Source organism: Tinamus guttatus, unplaced genomic scaffold (genome assembly GCF_059628265.1).
Source record: "Tinamus guttatus ecotype Peru unplaced genomic scaffold, ASM5962826v1 Tinamus_guttatus_pri_ptg000986l, whole genome shotgun sequence".
Classification (NCBI taxonomy): Eukaryota; Metazoa; Chordata; class Aves; order Tinamiformes; family Tinamidae; genus Tinamus; species Tinamus guttatus.
The window spans coordinates 1-19,668 of record NW_028289520.1 but is presented as its reverse complement, the minus strand read 5'-3'; the positions used below and the strand labels follow the sequence as shown (position 1 = coordinate 19,668).

Below are 19,668 nucleotides of genomic sequence, written 5' to 3'. Positions count from 1 at the left end.
CGCGCGGCCGGAAGTCGCCTCAGGGCCGGCCGCGAGGGGCGGGGCGAGCGCGCCGCGCCTTGGCCACGCCCACGCCCCTTGGCCACGCCCACGCGCCTTGGCCACGCCCCCAAGCCAACCCTCCCCCCCTCCCCTTAAAGGGCCCCCTGCGCCCACGACTCCCCCCCCCCACCCCCATCCAAAAGAGCCAGAAACGCCCCAAAAAGGAGCGGAGCGAAGGGCGGGGCTTTAATGGCGAGGAGGGAGCACAAGAAACGGGAAATACAAAGAGAAACCGGGAGAAAGTGCGAAAAAATGGAAAAATTGAGAAAAATGGAGAAAAAGAGGGAGGAAAAGGGGAGAAAGGGGCAAAAAGCAGGGGAAAAGGGGAAAAAAACAAACAAAAAAATCTGTTTTTCGTCGTTCTTGGCGTCTGCTTCTTCCTCTGTACGTGGGTGGGAAGTCAGAAACAACCGAAAATAACCAAAATAAGGAAAAATAACCAAGGAAAAGCTGTTTTTTGTCATCCTCGGTGTCTGCTTCTTCCTGTGCGTGTGGGTGGGATGTCAAAAATAACCCAAAATAAGTCAAAATAGCTGGAAAAAAAAACGTTTTTGGAGCTTTTGAGTATTACTTTTTCTTCTGCACATGGGTGAGGTGTGAAAAACAACCAAAAACAACCTCGAAAAGTGGAAAAAAAAACGTTTTTAGCGTTCCTGGGTGCTGCTATGTCTTTTGTGTGTAGGTAGGGCCTCAAACACGACTAAAGGAACCAAAATAACCAAAAAAAAAGGTGGAAAAAAGCCAATTTTTGCCGTCCTAGGCACTATCGCTTATTCTGCACGTGGGTGAGGTGTCAAAACCAACCAAAAATAACCCCCAAAATGGGAAATAAAACGTTTTTTAGTGTTCCTGGGTGCTGCTATGTCTTTTGTGAGTGGATACGGGGTCAAACATAGTCAAAAAGCAACGAAAATAAGCAAGAAAAAGGTAGAAAAAGCCTGTTTTTTTTGCTGTTGTGGGCGCTATCACTTCTGCACATGGGCGAGGTGTCAAAACCAACCAAAAAGAACCCCCAAAATGGGAAATAAAGCGTTTTTGGTGTTCCTGGGTGCCGCTATGTCTTTTGTGAGTGGATACGGGGTCAAACACAGTCAAAAAGCAACGAAAATAAGCAAGAAAAAGGCAGAAACTTCCCATTTATTGTCTCTGTGGGTGCTATCACTTCTTCTGCACATGGGCGAGGTGACAAAACCAACGAAAAAGAACCCCCAAAAAGGGAAATAAAGCGTTTTTGGTGTTCCTGGGTGCCGCTATGTCTCTTGTGAGTGTATAGGGAGCCAAACACAGTCAAAAAGCAATGAAAATAGGTAATAAAAAGCGCCGTTTTGCGGCGCGGCGGGCGCTAGGGCCTCTTCTTCTGCACATGGGCGAGGTGTCAAAACCAACCAAAAAGAACCCCCAAAATGGGAAATAAAACGTTTTTGGTGTTCCTGGGTGCCGCTATGTCTCTTGTGAGTGAATAGGGGGTCAAATACAGTCAAAACGCAATGAAAATAACCAAGAAAAAGGCAGAAAAAAAACATTTTTTTGCCATCCTGGGCGCTATCACTTCTTCTGCACATGGGTGAGGTGTCAAAACCAACCAAAAATAACCCCTAAAAGTGGATATAAAACGTTTTTGGTGTTCCTGGGCGCCGCTATGTCTCTTGTGAGTGTATAGGGAGCCAAACACAGTCGAAAAGCAATGAAAATAGGTAATAAAAAGCGCCGTTTTGCGGCGCGGCGGGCGCCAGGGCCTCTTCTTCTGCACATGGGCGAGGTGTCAAAACCAACGAAAAAGAACCCCCAAATGGGAAATAAAACGTTTTTGGTGTTCCTGGGTGCCGCTATGTGTTTTGTGAGTGAATAGGGAGCCAAACACAGTCAAAAACCAACGAAATCAAGCAAGAAAAAGGCAGAAAAGCCTCATTTTTGCCATCCTGGGCGCTATCACTTCTTCTCCACTTGGCACGTTGTCAAAACCAATGAAAAAGAACCCCCCAAATGGGAAATAAAGCGTTTTTGGTGTTCCTGGGCGCCGCTATGTCTCTTGTGAGTGTATAGGGAGCCAAACACAGTCAAAAACCAATGAAAATAGGTAATAAAAAGCGCCGTATTTTGGTGTGGCGGGCGCTAGGGCCTCTTCCTCTGCACGTGGGCGCAGTCGTACTTGCCGCGCACCACGGCCAGCTTGACGCCGGGCAGGTCCTGCGTGCGGCCGCCCTGCAGCAGCACGGCGTGGTGCTCCTGCAGCCCGTGGCCCTCGCCGGGGACGAAGGCCACGGCCTCGCGGCCGCCCGCCAGCCGCACGCGCACGCACTTGCGGTTGGCCGAGTTGGGCTTCTTGGGCTTGCGCACCACGTTGCGGAGCACCACGGCCTTGAGCTGCGGGCGGCCGCCCGTGGCGCCCGGGCGGCGCGGGGACGGCGAGCGGGGACGGCCCTGACGGTGCAGCTGGTTCAGGGTGGCCATGGAGAGCGTTGGAGGAGCCGGGGGGCTGCGCAGGGCTGCAAGGGGGGGGGATGGGGTTGGAAATGGGGGGACCAACAAGGACAGGGCGCCCCGACATGGGGCTGGGGAGTCCAAACATGAGCCATAATCCCCTCTCCCCCATATACCCCCCATGACCCATAATGACCCCCCCCATGTCCCCCCATGACCCATAACGACCCCCCCATGTCCCCCCCATGACCCATAACTGTCCCCCCATATCCCCATCATGACCCATAACTGCCCCCCCATATCCCCATCATGTCCCATAATGGCCCCCCACCATGTCCCCTGTGGCCTCCATGGCCCCCCAATATGTGACATGGACCCCAGAACATGACCCATAACTGCTCCCCATGTCCCCTATATCCCATAACCATCTCTTCATGTCCCCCATGTCCCCCCCATGACCCATAACTGTCCCCCCATATCCCCATCATGTCCCATAAGGGCCCCCCAGTATGTGACAGGCACCCCAGAACATGACCTATAAGTGCCCCCCCCCGACGTCCTCCATGTCCCCTGTGTCCCATAACCAGCCCCCCCATGTCCTCCATGTCCCATAACCACCTCCCCATGTCCCCCATATGTGACATGGGCCCCTGAACATGACCCATGACCGCCCCTGATGTCCCATAGCACCCCCATGTTCCCTGTGTGCCCCCCATATGTGACAAGGATCCTCAGAACATGACCCATAACTGCCCCCCCATGTCCCATCACGGCCCTCCACCATGTCCCACATGTGCCCTGTGGCCCCCATGGCCCCCCAGTATGTGACAGGAACCCCAGAACTGCCCCCCCATGTCCCCTATGTCCCATAACCATCTCATCATGTCCCCCATGTCCCCCCCATGACCCATAACGACCCCCCATATCCCCATCATGTCCCATAAGGGCCCCCCACCATGTCCCCTGTGGCCCCCATGGCCCCCCAATATGTGACATGGACCCCAGATCATGACCCATAACTGCACCCCCTGTCCCCCATGTTCCCCATGTCCCATAACCACCTCCCCATGTCCCCCATATGTGACATGGACCCCATGGACCCCAGAACACGACCCATAACCGCACCCCCATGTCCCATAATACCCCCCCATGTCCCCGCATATGTGACAAGGATCACAGAACATGACCCATAACCACCCCCCATGTCCCCCATGCCCCATAACATCCCCCATGTCCCCCCCATATGTGTCGGGGACCCTCAGATCACAACCCATAACCACCTCCCATGTCCCCCATGTCCCCCGTGTCCCCCCATATGTGACAAGGACCCCCAGGTCACGTCCCATAACACCCCCCTTGTCCCATAATGGCCCCCCACCATGTCTCCTGTGGCCCCCATGGCCCCCCAGTATGTGACATGTACCCCAGAACATGACCCATAATGGCCCCCCCATGTCCCATAACCCCCCCCATGTCCCCTGTGTCCCATAACCACCCCCCCATGTCCCCTATGTCCCCCCATATGTGACAAGGACCCCCAGGTGATGACCCATAACTGACCCCCGATGTCTCCTATTTCCCATAACACCCCCCCATGTCCCCCCCATATGTGACAGGGACCCAGAATATGACCCATAACCACCCCCCATGTCCCCCATGTTCCTTAACACCCCCCCCCATGTCCCCCCATATGTGACAGGGTCCCAGATCATGTCCCATAACCGTCTCCCATGTCCCCCATGTCCCATAACACCCCCCATATGTGACAGGGACCCCCAGATCATGACCCATAACCGCCCCCCATGTCCCCCATGTCCCTTAACACCCCCCCCATGTCCCCCCATATGTGACAAGGACCCAGAATATGACCCATAACCGCCCTCCATGTCCCCCATGACCCCTAACCGCCCCCCCCCGGTATCTGACCCCCACGAGGGCAGCCCGGCCCCTCCCGGTCCCCCCGCTCGCACCGCAGCCCCGCAGCGCGGCCGCCCCCCGCAGCAGCGCGGCCGCCATGACCGGCACCGGCGGCGGCTCCGAGCGCAGCCTCGCGGCGCCTCAGCGCGACACCGCCCCCCGCCGCGCCGCGCCGCGCGCTCATTGGCCGCCCCACACGCCGCTCACCCGACCGCGCTCGCCGATTGGCCGCGGCCTCCGCGCCTCGCCTCCCCATTGGGCGCCCGCCGTGCGAAGCCCCGCCCTCCGCTGGCCACAGGGCGGTGCGGCCGCCCTACGGGCCGCGGCAGGGCCAAAACACCTCGAGGCAGCCGGAAGCAGCCGGGGCCGCGGTGGCCGCCACGAAGGTCACGGACAGGGACCGAGGGCGTTAGCGCAGCCCCGCCCTCATTAGCATATCATTATCTATTTAGCATATCGTTATATCGCCATTAGCATCTCATTAGCATCTCGTTATTCGTGGGCGGGGCCGTCGACACGCCCCCACCCCCTGTTCCCCTTAGCTCCGCCCATCGGCGGCTCCCTAGCCCCGCCCACTCCTCGGCCCCGCCCCCACGGCGGCTCGTGGCCCGCGAATGGGCGGGGCCTAAGGGCAGGGTGGAGCCAGGGAGGGGTGACCCAACTAGGCCCCGACCAATGGGGAAAGTTTATGCAAATTGACCCCGTCCCTGTGGCGGGGATGGAGGGGGCGGGGCCAGGGGCCCTGGGAGAGGCTGGGGGCGGAGCTCTGGGGAACGGGAGGCGGGGCCAGCGCTGGGGGCGGGGCCTGGGGGCAGCATCGGCTTGGGGGTACTAGAGCCCCGCCCACGGATAATGAGATGCTAATGATGATAATTGCATGCTAATGAGATGATAATGACATGTTAATGAGCTGACCATTACATGCTAATGAGGGGGGCTCATTAAAGCCCGGGTGACACCCGACGCCTGGGCCCCCCCTCGAGGCACCTTTTTGCTGCCTGTTTATTGGGGGGATGGAAATATTTTGGGGTGAAATCGAGGAGATTTGGGCAAAAAAAGGGGGGGGAGAAACGCAATAAAACCCCCTTTTCCCAAATAAGGGGGGTCCGGCCTTTTTTGGAGGGTCACATGACCCCACGTCCCGCCCCACCCCCGGTGTCACCTTGTGTCACCCCCCCCCGTGGTGGCCGCAGACGGAGCCGCGATGACGACGCTGGTACCGGGGGGGGGGGGGGGGGGCTGGGGATTTTGGGGGCGATTTGGGGGCTTTTGGGGGGTCCCTCCCCCCATTGTCCCCATTGTCCCCCGTTGTCCCCATTGTCCCCATTGTCCCCATTGTCCCCCGCTGTCCCCAGGTCGCCCGCCTGGGGGGGGCTCCGGCCCCGCCGCTTCGCGCCCCCCCCCCGCGCCGCTTCCACAACCGGGTCCCCGAGCACCAGAAGCTCTTCCAGGTGGGGGGGGGGGGCCCGGACGCCGGGGCCCCTTCTGGGGGGGTCTCGGACGCCTGGGCCCTTTGGGGGGGGGGGAACCTGGATCCCAGAGCCCCTTTTTGGGGGGGGGGGGGGGCTCGGACGCCGGGGCCCTTTGGGGGGGGGTCTCGGACGCCGGGGGCCCTTTTTTTTGGGGGGGGGGGAGGGGTCTCGGACGCCTGGGCCCCTTGTTGGGGCTTGGGGGGGTCTCGGACGCCGGGGCCCCTTATTGGGGGCGGGGGGGGAACCTGGATCCCAGAGCCCCTTTTTAGGGGGGGGGTCTCGGACGCCTGGGCCCCTTATTGGGGTTTGGGGGCGGGGTCTCGGACGCCGGGGCCCCCTGACCCCGCCCCCTTCCCCCCCCCCCCCCCAGGAGGACAACGGGCTCCCCGTGCACCTCAAGGGGGGGGCGCGGGACGCGCTCCTCTACCACGTGACCAGCGCCATCTGCATCGGGGTGTGCGCGGGGGGGCGGGGCCTCGCGGCCGGGGGGGGGCCTCGCGGCGGGGGGGGCGGGGCCTCGCGGCGGGGGGCGGGGCCTGGCGGGGGGCGGGGCCGGACGCCGGGGCCCCTTGTGGGGGGGGCGGGGCGGGGCCGCGTGGTTTCTATTTATGGGTCCCTTTGCGGGGGGGGGGGGGGGGCAGCCCGGACGCCTGGGCCCCTTTTGGGGGCGGGGGGGGGGGGGATCCCGGACGCCTGGGCCCTTTATGGGGGGGGTCCCGGACGCCTGGGCCCCTTGTTGGGGTTTGGGGGGGGGGGGACCCGGTCGCCTGGGCCCTTTATGGGGGTTCCCGGACGCCTGGGCCCCTTGGGGGGGTTCCCGGACGCCTGGGCCCCTTGTTGGGGTTTGGGGGGGGGGGGGTCCCGGACGCCTGGGCCCCCCCCCCCGGTGACACCCCTGTCCCCCCCCCCCCCACCAGGCACCTGCTACTCGTTGTTTTCTCTGGGCTGGGCCTCGATGCCACGAGGAAAATAAAGTCCCCGGGTGCCACCCGGTGTCACCCCCCCCCCCCCGTGTCACTTGTGTCACCTCATTGTCACCGCTGGGAAATGGCGGGGGGGGGAGGGGCGGACGCCTGGGCCCTTTCATTGTGGGGGGGGGCGGGACACGGACACGAGGCCTCGCGGGGACTTTTATTGAGCAGGGACGTCCCCGATGTCCCCAATGGTGTCACCGGGGGGCGGGGGGGGGGACACGGGGGACAGAGGGAGGGGGACATTGGGGACATGGGGGGGACATTGGGGACACGTCCGGGGTCCCTCACGGTGACGGCAGCAGCTGGGGGGGCGCGGTGGCCTCGTCCCCGTCGTCGTCGTCCCCGCGGGGCCGCACGGTCCGGCCGTGCAGGCGGCTGAAGCGGCGGCCCTCGAGCCTGCGGGAGGGGCCCCCGGCGTCCGGGAGGGGCCCCGGCGGCCGGGGGCGGGGCCCGGGAGTCCGGGGGCGGGGCCCGGGAGTCCGGGGGGGCCCCGGCGGCCGGGGGCGGGGCCCAGGAGTCCGGGGGCGGGGCCCGGGGAGTCCGGGAGGGGCCCGGGAGTCCGGGGGGGCCCCGGCGTCCGGGAGGGGCCCCGGCGTCCGGGGGGGGGGTTCAGGATTCCGGGGGGGGGGGCCAGGAGTCTGGGGGGGGCCCAGGAGTTCGGGAGGGGGGGGCAGGAGTCCGAGGGGGGGGGTTCAGGATTCCGGGGGGGGGCCCAGGAGTCTGGGGGGGGGCCCAGGCGTCCGGGTCCCCCCCCCCAAACCCCAACAAGGGGCCCAGGCATCCGGGACCCCCCCCCCATAAAGGGCCCAGGCGTCCGGGGGGACCCAGGGGTCCATGAGGGGCCCCAGGCATCCGGGTCCCCCCCATAAAGGGCCCAGGCGTCCGAGACCCCCCCCCCAAACCCCAACAAGGGGCCCAGGCATCCGGGACCCCCCCCCCCATAAAGGGCCCAGGCGTCCTGGAGGGCCCCGGCGTCCGGGGGGGGGCCCAGGCGTCCGGGGGGGGGCCCAGGCGTCCGGGTACCTGTACGGGCGCCGCTGCTCCTCGGGCAGCCCCCGCCACAGCTGGGCCAGCTCCCGCGTGGCCGCCGTCGACGCCAGCCCCGGCCGGGCCCTGTCCCCTTGGTGTCCCCTTGGTGTCCCCTTGGTGTCCCCTCGGTGTCCCCTCGGTGTCCCCAAGGGCCCGTTGGGGTCCCCCTGGCCCCCCTCTTGTCCCCCCTTCTGTCCCCCCGTTGGTCCCCGGGCCCTGGGGGTCCCTCCCGATGTCCCCGTGTCCCCCTTGGGGGTCCCGGGTTGTCCCTGTCCCCCCCCCACGATGTCCCCAATGATCCCCCTGATGGCCCCTCTTGGTGTCCCCAGGGCCCCTTGGTGCCCCCCATTGTACCCATGTCCCTCCAATGTCCCCCCAGTGTCCCCAGGTCCCCCCATCGTCCCTGTTGTCCCCAATGCCCCCATGTCCCCATTGTCCCCAGTGTCCCCAATGCCCCCATGGCCCCCCAATACCCCCAATGTCCTCAATGTCCCTGGTGTCCCCATGTCCCCCCCACCGTCCCCAGTGTCCCCATGTCTGCCCATTGTCCCCAATGCCCCCTTGTCCCCATGTACCCACATTGTCCCCAATGTCTCCATGTCCCCCCAGTGGCCCCAATGCCCCTCCACTGTCCCCAATGTCCCCACGTCTGCCCATTGTCCCCAATGTCCCCATGTCCTCCCATTGTTCCCATTCTCTCCATGTCCCCCCATTGTCCCCAATGTCCTCCCATTGTCCCCGTGTCCCCAATGTCCCCATGTCCCCTCGTTGTCCCCGTTGTCCCCCCAGTGGCCCCAATGCCCCAATGTCCCCTCATTGTCCTCATGGTCCCCCCAATGTTCCCCTGCCCCCCCAATGTCCCCATGTCCCCCCATTGTCCCCAATGTCCCCATTGTCCCCATGTTGCCCCATTGTCCCCATGTCTCCCCATTGTCCCCATTGTCCCCATGTCACCCCATTGTCCCCAATGTCCCCATGTCCCTCTGTCCCTCCAATGTCCCCATGTCCCCATTGTCCCCATGGTCCCCCCAATGTCCCCATGTCCCCCCATTGTCCCCATGTCCCCCCATTGTCCCCAATGTCCCCATTGTCCCCATGTCCCCCCAGTAGCCCCAATGTCCCCATGTCCCCATTGTCCTCCCAATGTCCCCAATGTCCCCGTGTCCCCCCATTGTCCCCATGTCCCCCCATTGTCACCCTGTCCCCCCACTGTCCCCCTGACCCCGCATCGTCCCCATGTCCCCCCATTGTCCCCAATGTCCCCCGTCCCCCATTGTCCCCATGTCCCCCCAGTAGCCCCAATGTCCCCATGTCCCCATTGTCCTCCCAATCTCCCCAATGTCCCCGTGTCCCCCCATTGTCCCCATGTTGCCCCATTGTCCCCATGTCCCCATGGTGCCCCATTGTCCCCCTGCCCCCCCATTGTCCCCATTGTCCCCATGTCCCCCCATTGTCCCCAATGTCCCCATGTCCCCATGTTGCCCCAATGTCCCCCTGTCCCCCATTGTCCCCATGTCCCCCCATTGTCCCCAATGTCCCCATTGTCCCCATGTCCCCATGTTGCCCCATTGCCCCCCTGCCCCTCCATTGTCCCCATTGTCCCCATTGTCCCCATGTCCCCCCCTTGTCCCCATGTCCCTATGTTGCCCCATTGTCCCCCTGCCTCCCCATTGTCCCCATGTCCCCCCATTGTCCCCCCATTATCCCCATGTCCCCATTGTCCCCATTGTCCCCCCATTGTCCCCATTGTCCCCGTGTCCCCCCACTGTCCCCATTGTCCCCATTGTCCCCATTGTCCCCATTGTCCCCATGTCCCCCCATTGTCCCCATTGTCCCCATGTCCCCGTGTCCCCCCATTGTCCCCATTGTCCCCATGTCCCCATTGTCCCCCCATTGTCCCCACTGTCCCCATTGTCCCCATTGTCCCCATTGTCCCCGTGTCCCCCCACTGTCCCCATTGTCCCCATGTCCCCCCATTGTCCCCACTGTCCCCATTGTCCCCATGTCCCCATTGTCCCCCCATTGTCCCCATTGTCCCCGTGTCCCCCCATTGTCCCCACTGTCCCCATTGTCCCCATTGTCCCCACCGCAGCAGGCGCCGCCGCTCTCGCTGGCAGAACACCAAGAAGCCATTGACACATTTGAGCTTCGGCCTCGGCGCCGCCGCCGCCTCCTCCTCGTCCGGCCGCAGCTCCGGGAACAGCGCTGGGACCGCGCGGCGCGCGGGGTCACCCGGGGTCACCCGGGGTCACCGAGTGTCACCTCCCCCCGGTGTCACCCAGTGTCACCGAGTGTCACCCAGTGTCACCGAGTGTCACCTCCCCCCCGGTGTCACCGAGTGTCACATCCCCCCTGGTGTCACCAAGGTGTCACCTCCCCCCAGGATCCCCCCCTGTGTCACCAAGGTGTCACCTCCCCCCTGGTGTCATCGAGGTGTCACCAAGTGTCACCTCCCCCCATGATCCCGCGTCACCAAGTGTCACCAAGGTGGCACCAAGTGTCACCTCCCCCCGGTGTCACCAAGGTGGCACCAGGTGTCACCTCCCCCCATGATCCCCCCCTGTGTCACCCAGTGTCACCCAGTGTCACCGAGTGTCACCTCCCCCCTGGTGTCACCAAGTGTCACCGAGGTGGCACCAGGTGTCACCTCCCTCCCATGATCCCCCCCTGTGTCACCAAGTGTCACCTCCCCCCGGTGTCACCAAGGTGTCACCTCCCCCCAGGATCCCCCCCGCGTCACCGAGTGTCACCCAGTGTCACCGAGTGTCACCTCCCCCCAGGATCCCCCCCGCGTCACCGAGTGTCACCGAGTGTCACCGAGTGTCACCTCCCCCCATGATCCCTCCGTGTCACCCAGTGTCACCGAGTGTCACCTCCCCCCATGATCCCCCCAGGTCACCGAGTGTCACCTCCCCCCCGGTGTCACCAAGGTGGCACCTCCCCCCAGGATCCCCCCATGTCACCTAGTGTCACCCAGTGTCACCAAGGTGTCACCTCCCCCCATGATCCCCCCCCGCGTCACCAAGTGTCACCGAGGCGGCACCAGGTGTCACCTCCCCCCATGATCCCCCCAGGTCACCGAGTGTCACCCAGTGTCACCGAGTGTCACCTCCCCCCCGGTGTCACCAAGGTGTCACCTCCCCCCATGATCCCCCCAGGTCACCGAGTGTCACCCAGTGTCACCTCCCCCCCATGTCACCAAGGTGTCACCTCCCCCCAGGATCCCCCCCGCGTCACCGAGTGTCACCCAGTGTCACCGGGTGTCACCGAGTGTCACCTCCCCCCATGATCCCTCCGTGTCACCGAGTGTCACCCAGTGTCACCCAGTGTCACCGAGTGTCACCTCCCCCCAGTGTCACCAAGGTGTCACCTCCCCCCAGGATCCCCCCCGCGTCACCGAGTGTCACCCAGTGTCACCCAGTGTCACCGAGTGTCACCTCCCCCCGTGTCACCAAGGTGTCACCTCCCCCCATGATCCCCCCCTGTGTCACCAAGTGTCACCTCCCCCCGGTGTCACCAAGGTGTCACCTCCCCCCAGGATCCCCCCCACGTCACCAAGTGTCACCGAGTGTCACCTCCCCCCATGATCCCTCTGCGTCACCGAGTGTCACCGAGTGTCACCTCCCCCCCGGTGTCACCAAGGTGGCACCTCCCCCCATGATCCCCCCCTGTGTCACCAAGTGTCACCACCCCCCCAGTGTCACCAAGGTGTCACCTCCCCCCATGACCTCCCTCCAGTGTCCCCAAGGTGCCACCTCCCCCTGTCACCTCCCCCCGGTGTCACCTCCCCCCCATGTCACCAAGTGTCACCTCCCCCCCAGTGTCACCTTCCCCCAATGCCACCTCCTGGTGTCACCTCGGTGTCACCTCTCCCCCCTCATGTCACCTCCCAGTGTCACCTCTCCCCTCGGTGTCACCTCCCCATCACCTCAGTGTCACCTCCCGGTGTCACCTCCCCCCCCACCTCCTGGTGTCTCTCTGTCACCCGCCTGTCACCTTGTGTCACCTCCCTTGTGTCACCCCCCAGTGTCCCCTGCCACCCCTTGGTGTCACCTCCACGATGTCACCCCTTGTGTCACCCCTTGTGTCACCCCCTTGTGTCACCCCCGTGCCCCCCCCCCCACCTGTAGCCTCGGGGGGGCCCAGGCGTCCGGGTGACGTCAGCAGGGAGGGGCTGAGCCCCAGGGCGGCCGCGGGCCCCGGCGGCCCCTCCCTGCCGCCGCCGCCGCCCCTGACGTCACGGAGGCCGCCGGTGACGTCATCGTCGTCGCCGTCGTCATCGACCCACAGGAGGCGGCGGCCTGAGGAGGGGCCCAGGCGTCCGGGAGGGGCCCAGGAGTCCGGGGGGGGGGGTCAGAACTCCGGGGGGGGGGGGGCAGGAGTCCCGGGGGGGGGGGGCAAGGAGTCCGAGGGGGGGCCCAGGCGTCCGGGGGGGGGGGGCAGGAGCCCGGGGGAGGGGCAGGAGCCCGGGGGGGGGCCCAGGCGTCCGGGGGGGGGGGGCAGGAGCCCGGGGGGGGGGCAGGAGTCCGAGGGGGGGGGGGGTCAGAAGTCCGGGAGGGGCCCAGGCGTCCGGGGGGGGGGCAGGAGCGCAGGGGGGGGGGCAGGAGCTCGGGGGGGGGGGGGCCCAGGCGTCCGGGGGGGGGGTCAGAAGTCCGGGGGGGGGTCAGGAATCTGGGGGGGGCCCAGGCGTCCGGGGGGGGGGTCAGAAGTCCGGGAGGGGCCCAGGCGTCCGGGAGGGGGGTCAGAAGTCCGGGGGGGGGCCCAGGTGTCCGGGTGGGGGGGGGGGGCAGCACCCACCTCCCCTGGGCGCCGCGGGGGGGCCCGGACGCCGGGGCCCCCCCAGGGCGCCCCTGGCGGCGGCCACGCGGCTCCGCAGGTGCCCGATGTAGCCGAGCGCGTGACGCAGCACCTCCTTCTGGGGCCAAAAGCGCCCGTTTCGGGCAAAAAATCACCAAAAAAACCCCCCAAAACGGGCGTTTTTTTTAGGGTGAATTCGCCTCTTTTGGGGCAAATCCGGGCGGTTTTGGGGTTACCTGGGTGAGGCGGGGGCCCCCGCGGGGCCGGGGCAGGGCCTGGGCCAGGTCCCGCAGCAGCAGCGGCGCCGTCGCCCCCCCCCGCCGCCTGCGCCCCCAAAACGGGCCGAATTCACCCCAAAACCGGCGCGGTGGGAGGGGCGGCGCCCCCCAAATGGGGCGTTTTGGGGCAAAATGGGTGTTTTGGGGGTGGAATGGGGGCGTTTGGGGGTGGAATGGGGCAGAATCGGGCGATTTGGGAGGAATGGGGCATTTTGGGGCGGAATGAGGAGTTTGGGGCAAAATGGGTGTTTTTGGGGTGGAATGGGGGCATTTTGGGGCAGAATGAGGCAGAATGGAGTGTTTGGGGCAGAGTGGGGTATTTTGGGGCAAAATCGGTGATTTTTGGGGTGGAATGGGGCATTTGGGGACAAAATGGGTGGGTTTGGGGGGAATGAGGAGTTTGGGGCAAAATGGGTGTTTTTGGGGTGGAATGGGGCATTTTGGGGCAGAATGAGGCAGAATGGAGTGTTTGGGGCAGAGTGGGGTATTTTGGGGCAGAATCGGTGATTTTTGGGGTGGAATGGGGCATTTGGGGGCAAAATGGGTGGGTTTGGGGGGAATGAGGAGTTTGGGGCAAAATGGGTGTTTTAGGGGGAGGAATGAGCCATTTTCGGGCAGAATGAGGCAGTTTTGGGGCAGAATGGGGCGTTTTGGGGCAGAATTGGTGGATTTGGGGGTAATGGGGTGTTTGGGGGTGGAATGAGGAGTTTTGGGCAAAATGGGTGTTCTTGGGGGAGAATAGGCCATTTTGGGGCAGAATGGGGCGTTTTGGAGTAGAATTGGTGTTTTTTGGGGGCAGAATGGGGTGATTCAGGGCAGAATGGGGAGTTTTAGGATAGAACTTTTGGGGGTGGCAGAATTGGGCTTTTGGGGTTAAAATTTGTGGGTTTTGGGGCAGAATGAGTGATTTTGGAGGTGAAATGGGTCATTTTGAGGCAGAATTGGTGTTTTGGGGGGAATGCTGCGTTTGGGGGGAAGAATCTGTGTTTTGGGGCAGAATGGGTGTTTTTTGGAAGGGAAATAGGACATTTTGGGTCAAAATGGGTGGTTTGGGGGGAGAATGGGACATTCTGGGGCAGAATGGGTGGTTTTTGGGGGAGAAAAAGGGCGTTTTGGGTCAAAATGGTTTGGGGGGAGAATAGGGCATTTGGGGGCTATTTTGGGTCGGTTCAGGCCTATTTTGGGTCAGACCGGGGGTTTCAGGGTCAGGGCAGGGGATTTTGGGGCCAGACGAGGGGATTTGGGGCCAGATCGGGGGGATTTTGGGGTAAAACCGGGCGCTTTTGGGGCTCTCACCGGGGGCTCCGCGGCGGCTCCGGGCTCCCCACGCGGCCCCCCCGCATCTGCCGCCAGAAATGGGGCAAAAACCCTAAATCCGGTCACTTTTTTTTGAGGGAAGGGGCCCAGAATGGGCGAGCTCCCTATTTTGGGGAGAATTCCCGGACTTTTGGGACCACCCGCATTTTCCTGGGGGGGGAAAATCCTGGATTTTGGGCTGTTCCCGTTTGTTTCAGGGGGTCCCGGTGGCGGGGGCGCGGATTTTGGGGGGAAAACCGCGTTTTGGGGGGGCTCTGGCGCGCTGGGGTCCCAGATTTGGGGTCCTTCCCCGTGTTTTTGGGCGGGTTTTCCCGTTTTCTAGGGGTTTTCCCCGTTTTTTAGGGGGGGTCCCGCTCCTCCCACCTTCCCGCGGTCGCGGCGGCGCCAAATGCGGGAGGGGGCGTGGCCGGCGCGGGGGGCGTGGCCCGCGCCCAGGGCGGCGCTGACGTCGCGCCGAGGGGCGTGGCCTCAGCGCGCAGCCGCGGGGCGTGGCCTGGGCCGTGACGTGCGCACGGGGGGCGGGGCCAGCGCGGGCGCTCCCCCCTCCCTCCCCGCGACGGGGCGGGGGGGGGGGGAGGAGGGGACTTTTGTCCCCTCGGAGGGGACAATGGGGGGGGGTTGGGGACAATAAGGGGGGTTTGGGGACAGTAGCAGGGGGAGGGCGACACCGGGAGGCCCCAAAGCCGCTTTATTGACCTGGAGGAGGGGGAACCAAATGTCCCCTTGGGGACATGGGGGGGGGTCCCAGGGCTACTGGGGAGGGGGGCCCTGGTGCCACCTCCCTGGGGAGGGGACATCGGGGGGGGATCCCAAGGGGCCCTGGAGGATCCCGGGGGGGGATCCTGGTGGATCCCAAGGGGTCCTGGAGGATCCCGGTCGATTCCGGGTGGATCCCAAGGGGTCCTGGAGGATCCTGGTGGATCCCGGCGTGTCCTGGTTGATCCCGGTTGGATCCCGGTTCGATTCCAGGTGGATCCCGGCGTGTCCTGGTTGATCCCGGTTGGATCCCGGTGTGTCCTGGTGGATCCCGGTTCGATTCCGGGTGGATCCCGGTGTGTCCTGGTTGATCCCGGTGTGTCCTGGTTGATCCCGGTTGGATCCCGCCGTGTCCTGGTGGATCCCGGTTCGATTCCGGGTGGATCCCGGTGTGTCCTGGTTGATCCCGGCGTGTCCTGGTTGATCCCGGTTCAATTCCACGTTGATCCCAGCGGATCCTGGGGGATCCCGGATGGATCCCACGTGGCTCTGGGTTTGGATGGATCCCGGCGGGGGTTCGGATAGATCCGGGCGAGTTCCGATGGATCTCCAGGAAGTTCGACTGGATTCGGGTAGAATTGGATGGATTTTCAGGAGTTTTTGCCGGATCCAGGTGGGTTTCCATGGATTTCTGGGAGGTTTCGTGGGATCTCAAGGAGATTTTGCTGGATCTCCAGGAGCTTTTGATGGGTCCAGGGTGGATTTTGATGGATCAGGGTGGATTCTACTGGATCTCAAGGTTTTGATGGATCCCAGGTGGGTTTTGATGGATCCTAGGTGGGTTTTGATGGATCTCAAGGAGGTTTTGCTGGATCTCCAAGAGCTTTTGATGGATCCAGAGTAGATTTTGATGGATCTAGGTGGGTTCTACTGGATCTTTTTGAGGTTTTGATGGATCCCAAGTGGGTTTTGATGGATCCCAGGGAGGTTTTGAGGGATCCCGGGTGGATTTCGAGGCATCTTGGGGAGGTTTGAAGGAATCCAGGTGGCTCCTGCCAGATCTCGGGGAGGTTTTGAGGAATCCCAGGCAACTTTTGATGAATCCTGGGTGGATTTTCCTGGATCTCAGGGAGCTTTAGACAAATCCAAGCAGCTCCCATGCATCTTGGGGCCATTTTTCGGGATCTCGGGGCCATTTTTAAGCATCCTGGGGTGGTTTCCTAGATCTTGGTGTGGTTCTTCTGGATCTTGGGGGAGTTTTCTGCATCTCGGAGCCATTTGGGGGGATTTCGGGGTGTTTTTCTGGATCTCAGAGCAGATCTAGGGATCTCAGAGCCATTTTTGGGGATCTTAGGGCCATTTTTATGGATCTCGGGGCGGTTTCCTGGATCTCGAGGTGGTTTTCTGCATCCTGGCACTATTTTTCAGGATCTCGGAGCGGTTTTCCAGATGTTGGGGCCATCTGGGGGTATCTCGGTGCCATTTTTCGGGATCTCGGAGCGGTTTTCCTGGATCTTGGAGGGATTTCCTGAATCTTGGGGTGGTTTCCTGATCTCGGTGCCATTTTTCGGGATCTCGGAGTGGTTTTCCTGGATCTCGGTGCCATTTTTTGGGATCTCGGAGCGGTTTTCCTGGATCTCGGTACCATTTGAGTGCGTCTTGGTGCCATTTTTTGGGATCTCGGAGCGGTTTTCCTGGATCTCGGCGCGGTTTCCTGGACCTCGGTGCCATTTGAGTGCGTCTTGGTGCCATTTTTTGGGATCTTGGAGCGGTTTTCCTGGATCTCGGTACCATTTGAGTGCGTCTTGGTGCCATTTTTTGGGATCTCGGAGCGGTTTTCCGGGATCTCGGTACCATTTGAGTGCGTCTTGGTGCCATTTTTTGGGATCTCGGAGCGGTTTTCCGGGATCTCGGAGCCATTTGAGTGCGTCTTGGTGCCATTTTTTGGGGATATCGGAGCGGTTTTCCGGGATCTCGGAGCGGTTTTCCGGGATCTCGGTACCATTTGAGTGCGTCTTGGTGCCATTTTTGGGGATCTCGGAGCGGTTTTCCTGGATCTCGGAGCCATTTGAGTGCGTCTTGGTGCCATTTTTTGGGATCTCGGAGCGGTTTTCCTGGATCTCGGAGCGGTTTTCCTGGATCTCGGTGCCATTTGAGTGCGTCTTGGTGCCATTTTTTGGGATCTCAGAGAGGTTTTCCTGGATCTCGGCGCGGTTTCCGGGATCTCGGTGCCATTTGAGTGCGTCTTGGTGCCATTTTTTGGGATCTCGGAGCGGTTTTCCGGGATCTCGGAGCGGTTTTCCAGGATCTCGGAGCCATTTGAGTGCGTCTTGGTGCCATTTTTTGGGATCTCAGAGCGGTTTTCCTGGATCTCGGTGCCATTTGAGTGCGTCTTGGTGCCATTTTTTGGGATCTCAGAGCAGTTTTCCTGGACCTCGGAGCAGTTTTCCTGGATCTCGGTGCCATTTGAGTGCGTCTTGGTGCCATTTTTTGGGATCTCGGAGCGGTTTTCCTGGATCTCGGAGCGGTTTTCCGGGATCTCGGCGCGGTTTCCGGGATCTCGGTGCCATTTGAGTGCGTCTTGGTGCCATTTTTTGGGATCTCGGAGCGGTTTTCCTGGATCTCGGAGCGGTTTTCCTGGATCTCGGTGCCATTTGAGTGCGTCTTGGTGCCATTTTTTGGGATCTCGGAGCGGTTTTCCTGGATCTCGGAGCGGTTTTCTGGGATCTCGGAGCGGTTTTCTGGGATCTCGGAGCGGTTTTCCGGGATCTCGGTACCATTTGAGTGCGTCTTGGTGCCATTTTTTGGGATCTCGGAGCGGTTTTCCTGGATCTCGGAGCGGTTTTCCGGGATCTCGGAGCGGTTTTCCGGGATCTCGGTGCCATTTGAGTGCGTCTTGGTGCCATTTTTTGGGATCTCGGAGCGGTTTTCCTGGATCTCGGGGCGGTTTTCCTGGATCTCGGTGCCATTTGAGTGCGTCTTGGTGCCATTTTTTGGGATCTCGGAGCGGTTTTCCTGGATCTCGGAGCGGTTTTCTGGGATCTCGGAGCGGTTTTCTGGGATCTCGGAGCGGTTTTCCGGGATCTCGGAGCGGTTTTCCGGGATCTCGGTACCATTTGAGTGCGTCTTGGTGCCATTTTTTGGGATCTCGGAGCGGTTTTCCTGGATCTCGGAGCGGTTTTCCGGGATCTCGGAGCGGTTTTCCGGGATCTCGGTGCCATTTGAGTGCGTCTTGGTGCCATTTTTTGGGATCTCGGAGCGGTTTTCCTGGATCTCGGGGCGGTTTTCCTGGATCTCGGTGCCATTTGAGTGCGTCTTGGTGCCATTTTTTGGGATCTCGGAGCGGTTTTCCTGGATCTTGGAGCAGTTTTCCTGGATCTCGGTGCCATTTGAGTGCGTCTTGGTGCCATTTTTTGGGATCTCGGAGCGGTTTTCCTGGATCTCGGAGCGGTTTTCCTGGATCTCGGAGCCATTTGAGTGCGTCTTGGTGCCATTTTTTGGGATCTCGGAGCGGTTTTCTGGGATCTCGGGGCGGTTTTTTGAATCTCAGGGCCATTTTCGAGATCTTTGAGTCATTTTGGGGCATCTTGGTGCCACTTTGGGGCATTCCAACGTCGTTTTCACGGGTTTTGGCGCCGTTTTCGCGGGTTTCGGCGCCGTTTTCCCGGGTTCCGGCGCCGTTCCCTACTTCCCGGCAATGAGGGGGTTGCGGAGCACCACGATGACGGAGTCTCCGCGCAGGAACATCTTGGAGATGTAGCGGTCCTTGTTGACCGGCTTCGCCTTCTTGCGGCCCTTGCCGCTCTTGGGCACCTCCGTCCACATCTCCTTGACGTTCTCCAGCACCATGTTGCAGTGCCTGGTGGCACCGAGGGGGACACTGGTGTCACCAACGGGGGGGACGTCGGGGACACCACGAGGGGACACCCTGAGGGCCCCCCCGAAGCCCCTCTGGGGACCCCAAGGGTCATTGGGGACAATAAGGGGATCCCGGGGGGGGGCAGCGGGGAGCCCAGGGGACCCTGAGGGGACACTGAGGGGACGTTGGGGACAAAGAAGGGACCCCTAAGGGAGGTTGGGGAGGCCAGAGGACACTGGGGACAATGAGGGGACATTGGGGACAACCAGGGGACCCCTAGGAGACCCTGAGGGGACACTGGGGACAATGAGGGGACGCTGGGGACAATGAGGGGACCCCTAAGGGGACCCTGAGGGGACACTGGGGACAATGAGGGGACGTTGGGGACAATGAGGGGACCCCTAAGGGGAGGTTGGGGAGGCCAGAGGACACTGGGGACAATGAGGGGACATTGGGGACAACCAGGGGACCCCTAGGAGACCCTGAGGGGACACTGGGGACAATGAGGGGACGCTGGGGACAAAGAGGGGACCCCTAAGGGGAGCTGGGGGAGCCCGGGGGACCCTGAGGGGACACTGGGGACAATGAGGGGACGTTGGGGACAAAGAGGGGACCCCTAAGGGGAGCTGGGGGAGCCCAGGGGACCCTGAGGGGACACTGGGGACAATGAGGGGACGTTGGGGACAATGAGGGGACCCCTAAGGGGAGGTTGGGGAGCCCAGGGGACACTGGGGACAATGAGGGGACATTGGGGACAAAGAGAGGACCCCTAAGGGGACCCTGAGGGGACACTGGGGACAATGAGGGGACGTTGGGGACAATGAGGGGACCCCTAAGGGCAGGTTGGGGAGGCCAGGGGACACTGG

General features: G+C 62.5%; 3 protein-coding genes across 3 annotated transcripts; all 3 read right to left on the bottom strand.

The window, feature by feature from the left end:
* Nucleotides 1-2,154: 2,154 nt before the first annotated feature.
* Nucleotides 2,155-2,493, bottom strand: LOC148590943 (small ribosomal subunit protein uS12m-like). The gene has a single exon (XM_088538285.1). It carries the CDS (start codon nt 2,491-2,493, stop codon nt 2,155-2,157), a length of 339 nt encoding a protein of 112 aa, XP_088394411.1.
* A 4,617-nt stretch (nt 2,494-7,110) lies between these two features.
* On the bottom strand, nt 7,111-14,273 carry MEIOSIN (meiosis initiator). Its single transcript, XM_088538284.1, has 7 exons — nt 14,227-14,273; nt 12,889-12,976; nt 12,683-12,770; nt 11,980-12,156; nt 9,943-10,060; nt 7,850-7,939; nt 7,111-7,222 (listed from the first exon to the last, which is right to left on the bottom strand). The coding sequence occupies exons 1-7, from the start codon at nt 14,271-14,273 to the stop codon at nt 7,111-7,113; spliced, it is 720 nt and encodes a 239-aa protein (XP_088394410.1).
* A 4,353-nt stretch (nt 14,274-18,626) lies between these two features.
* Nucleotides 18,627-18,802, bottom strand: LOC104580028 (small nuclear ribonucleoprotein Sm D2; the record flags this gene model as incomplete). The annotated part of the gene is made up of 1 exon (XM_088538283.1): nt 18,627-18,802. A coding segment is annotated over one exon (175 nt), but the record flags the coding sequence as incomplete, so codon positions are not given.
* Between the last annotated feature and the right edge of the window lie 866 nt (nt 18,803-19,668).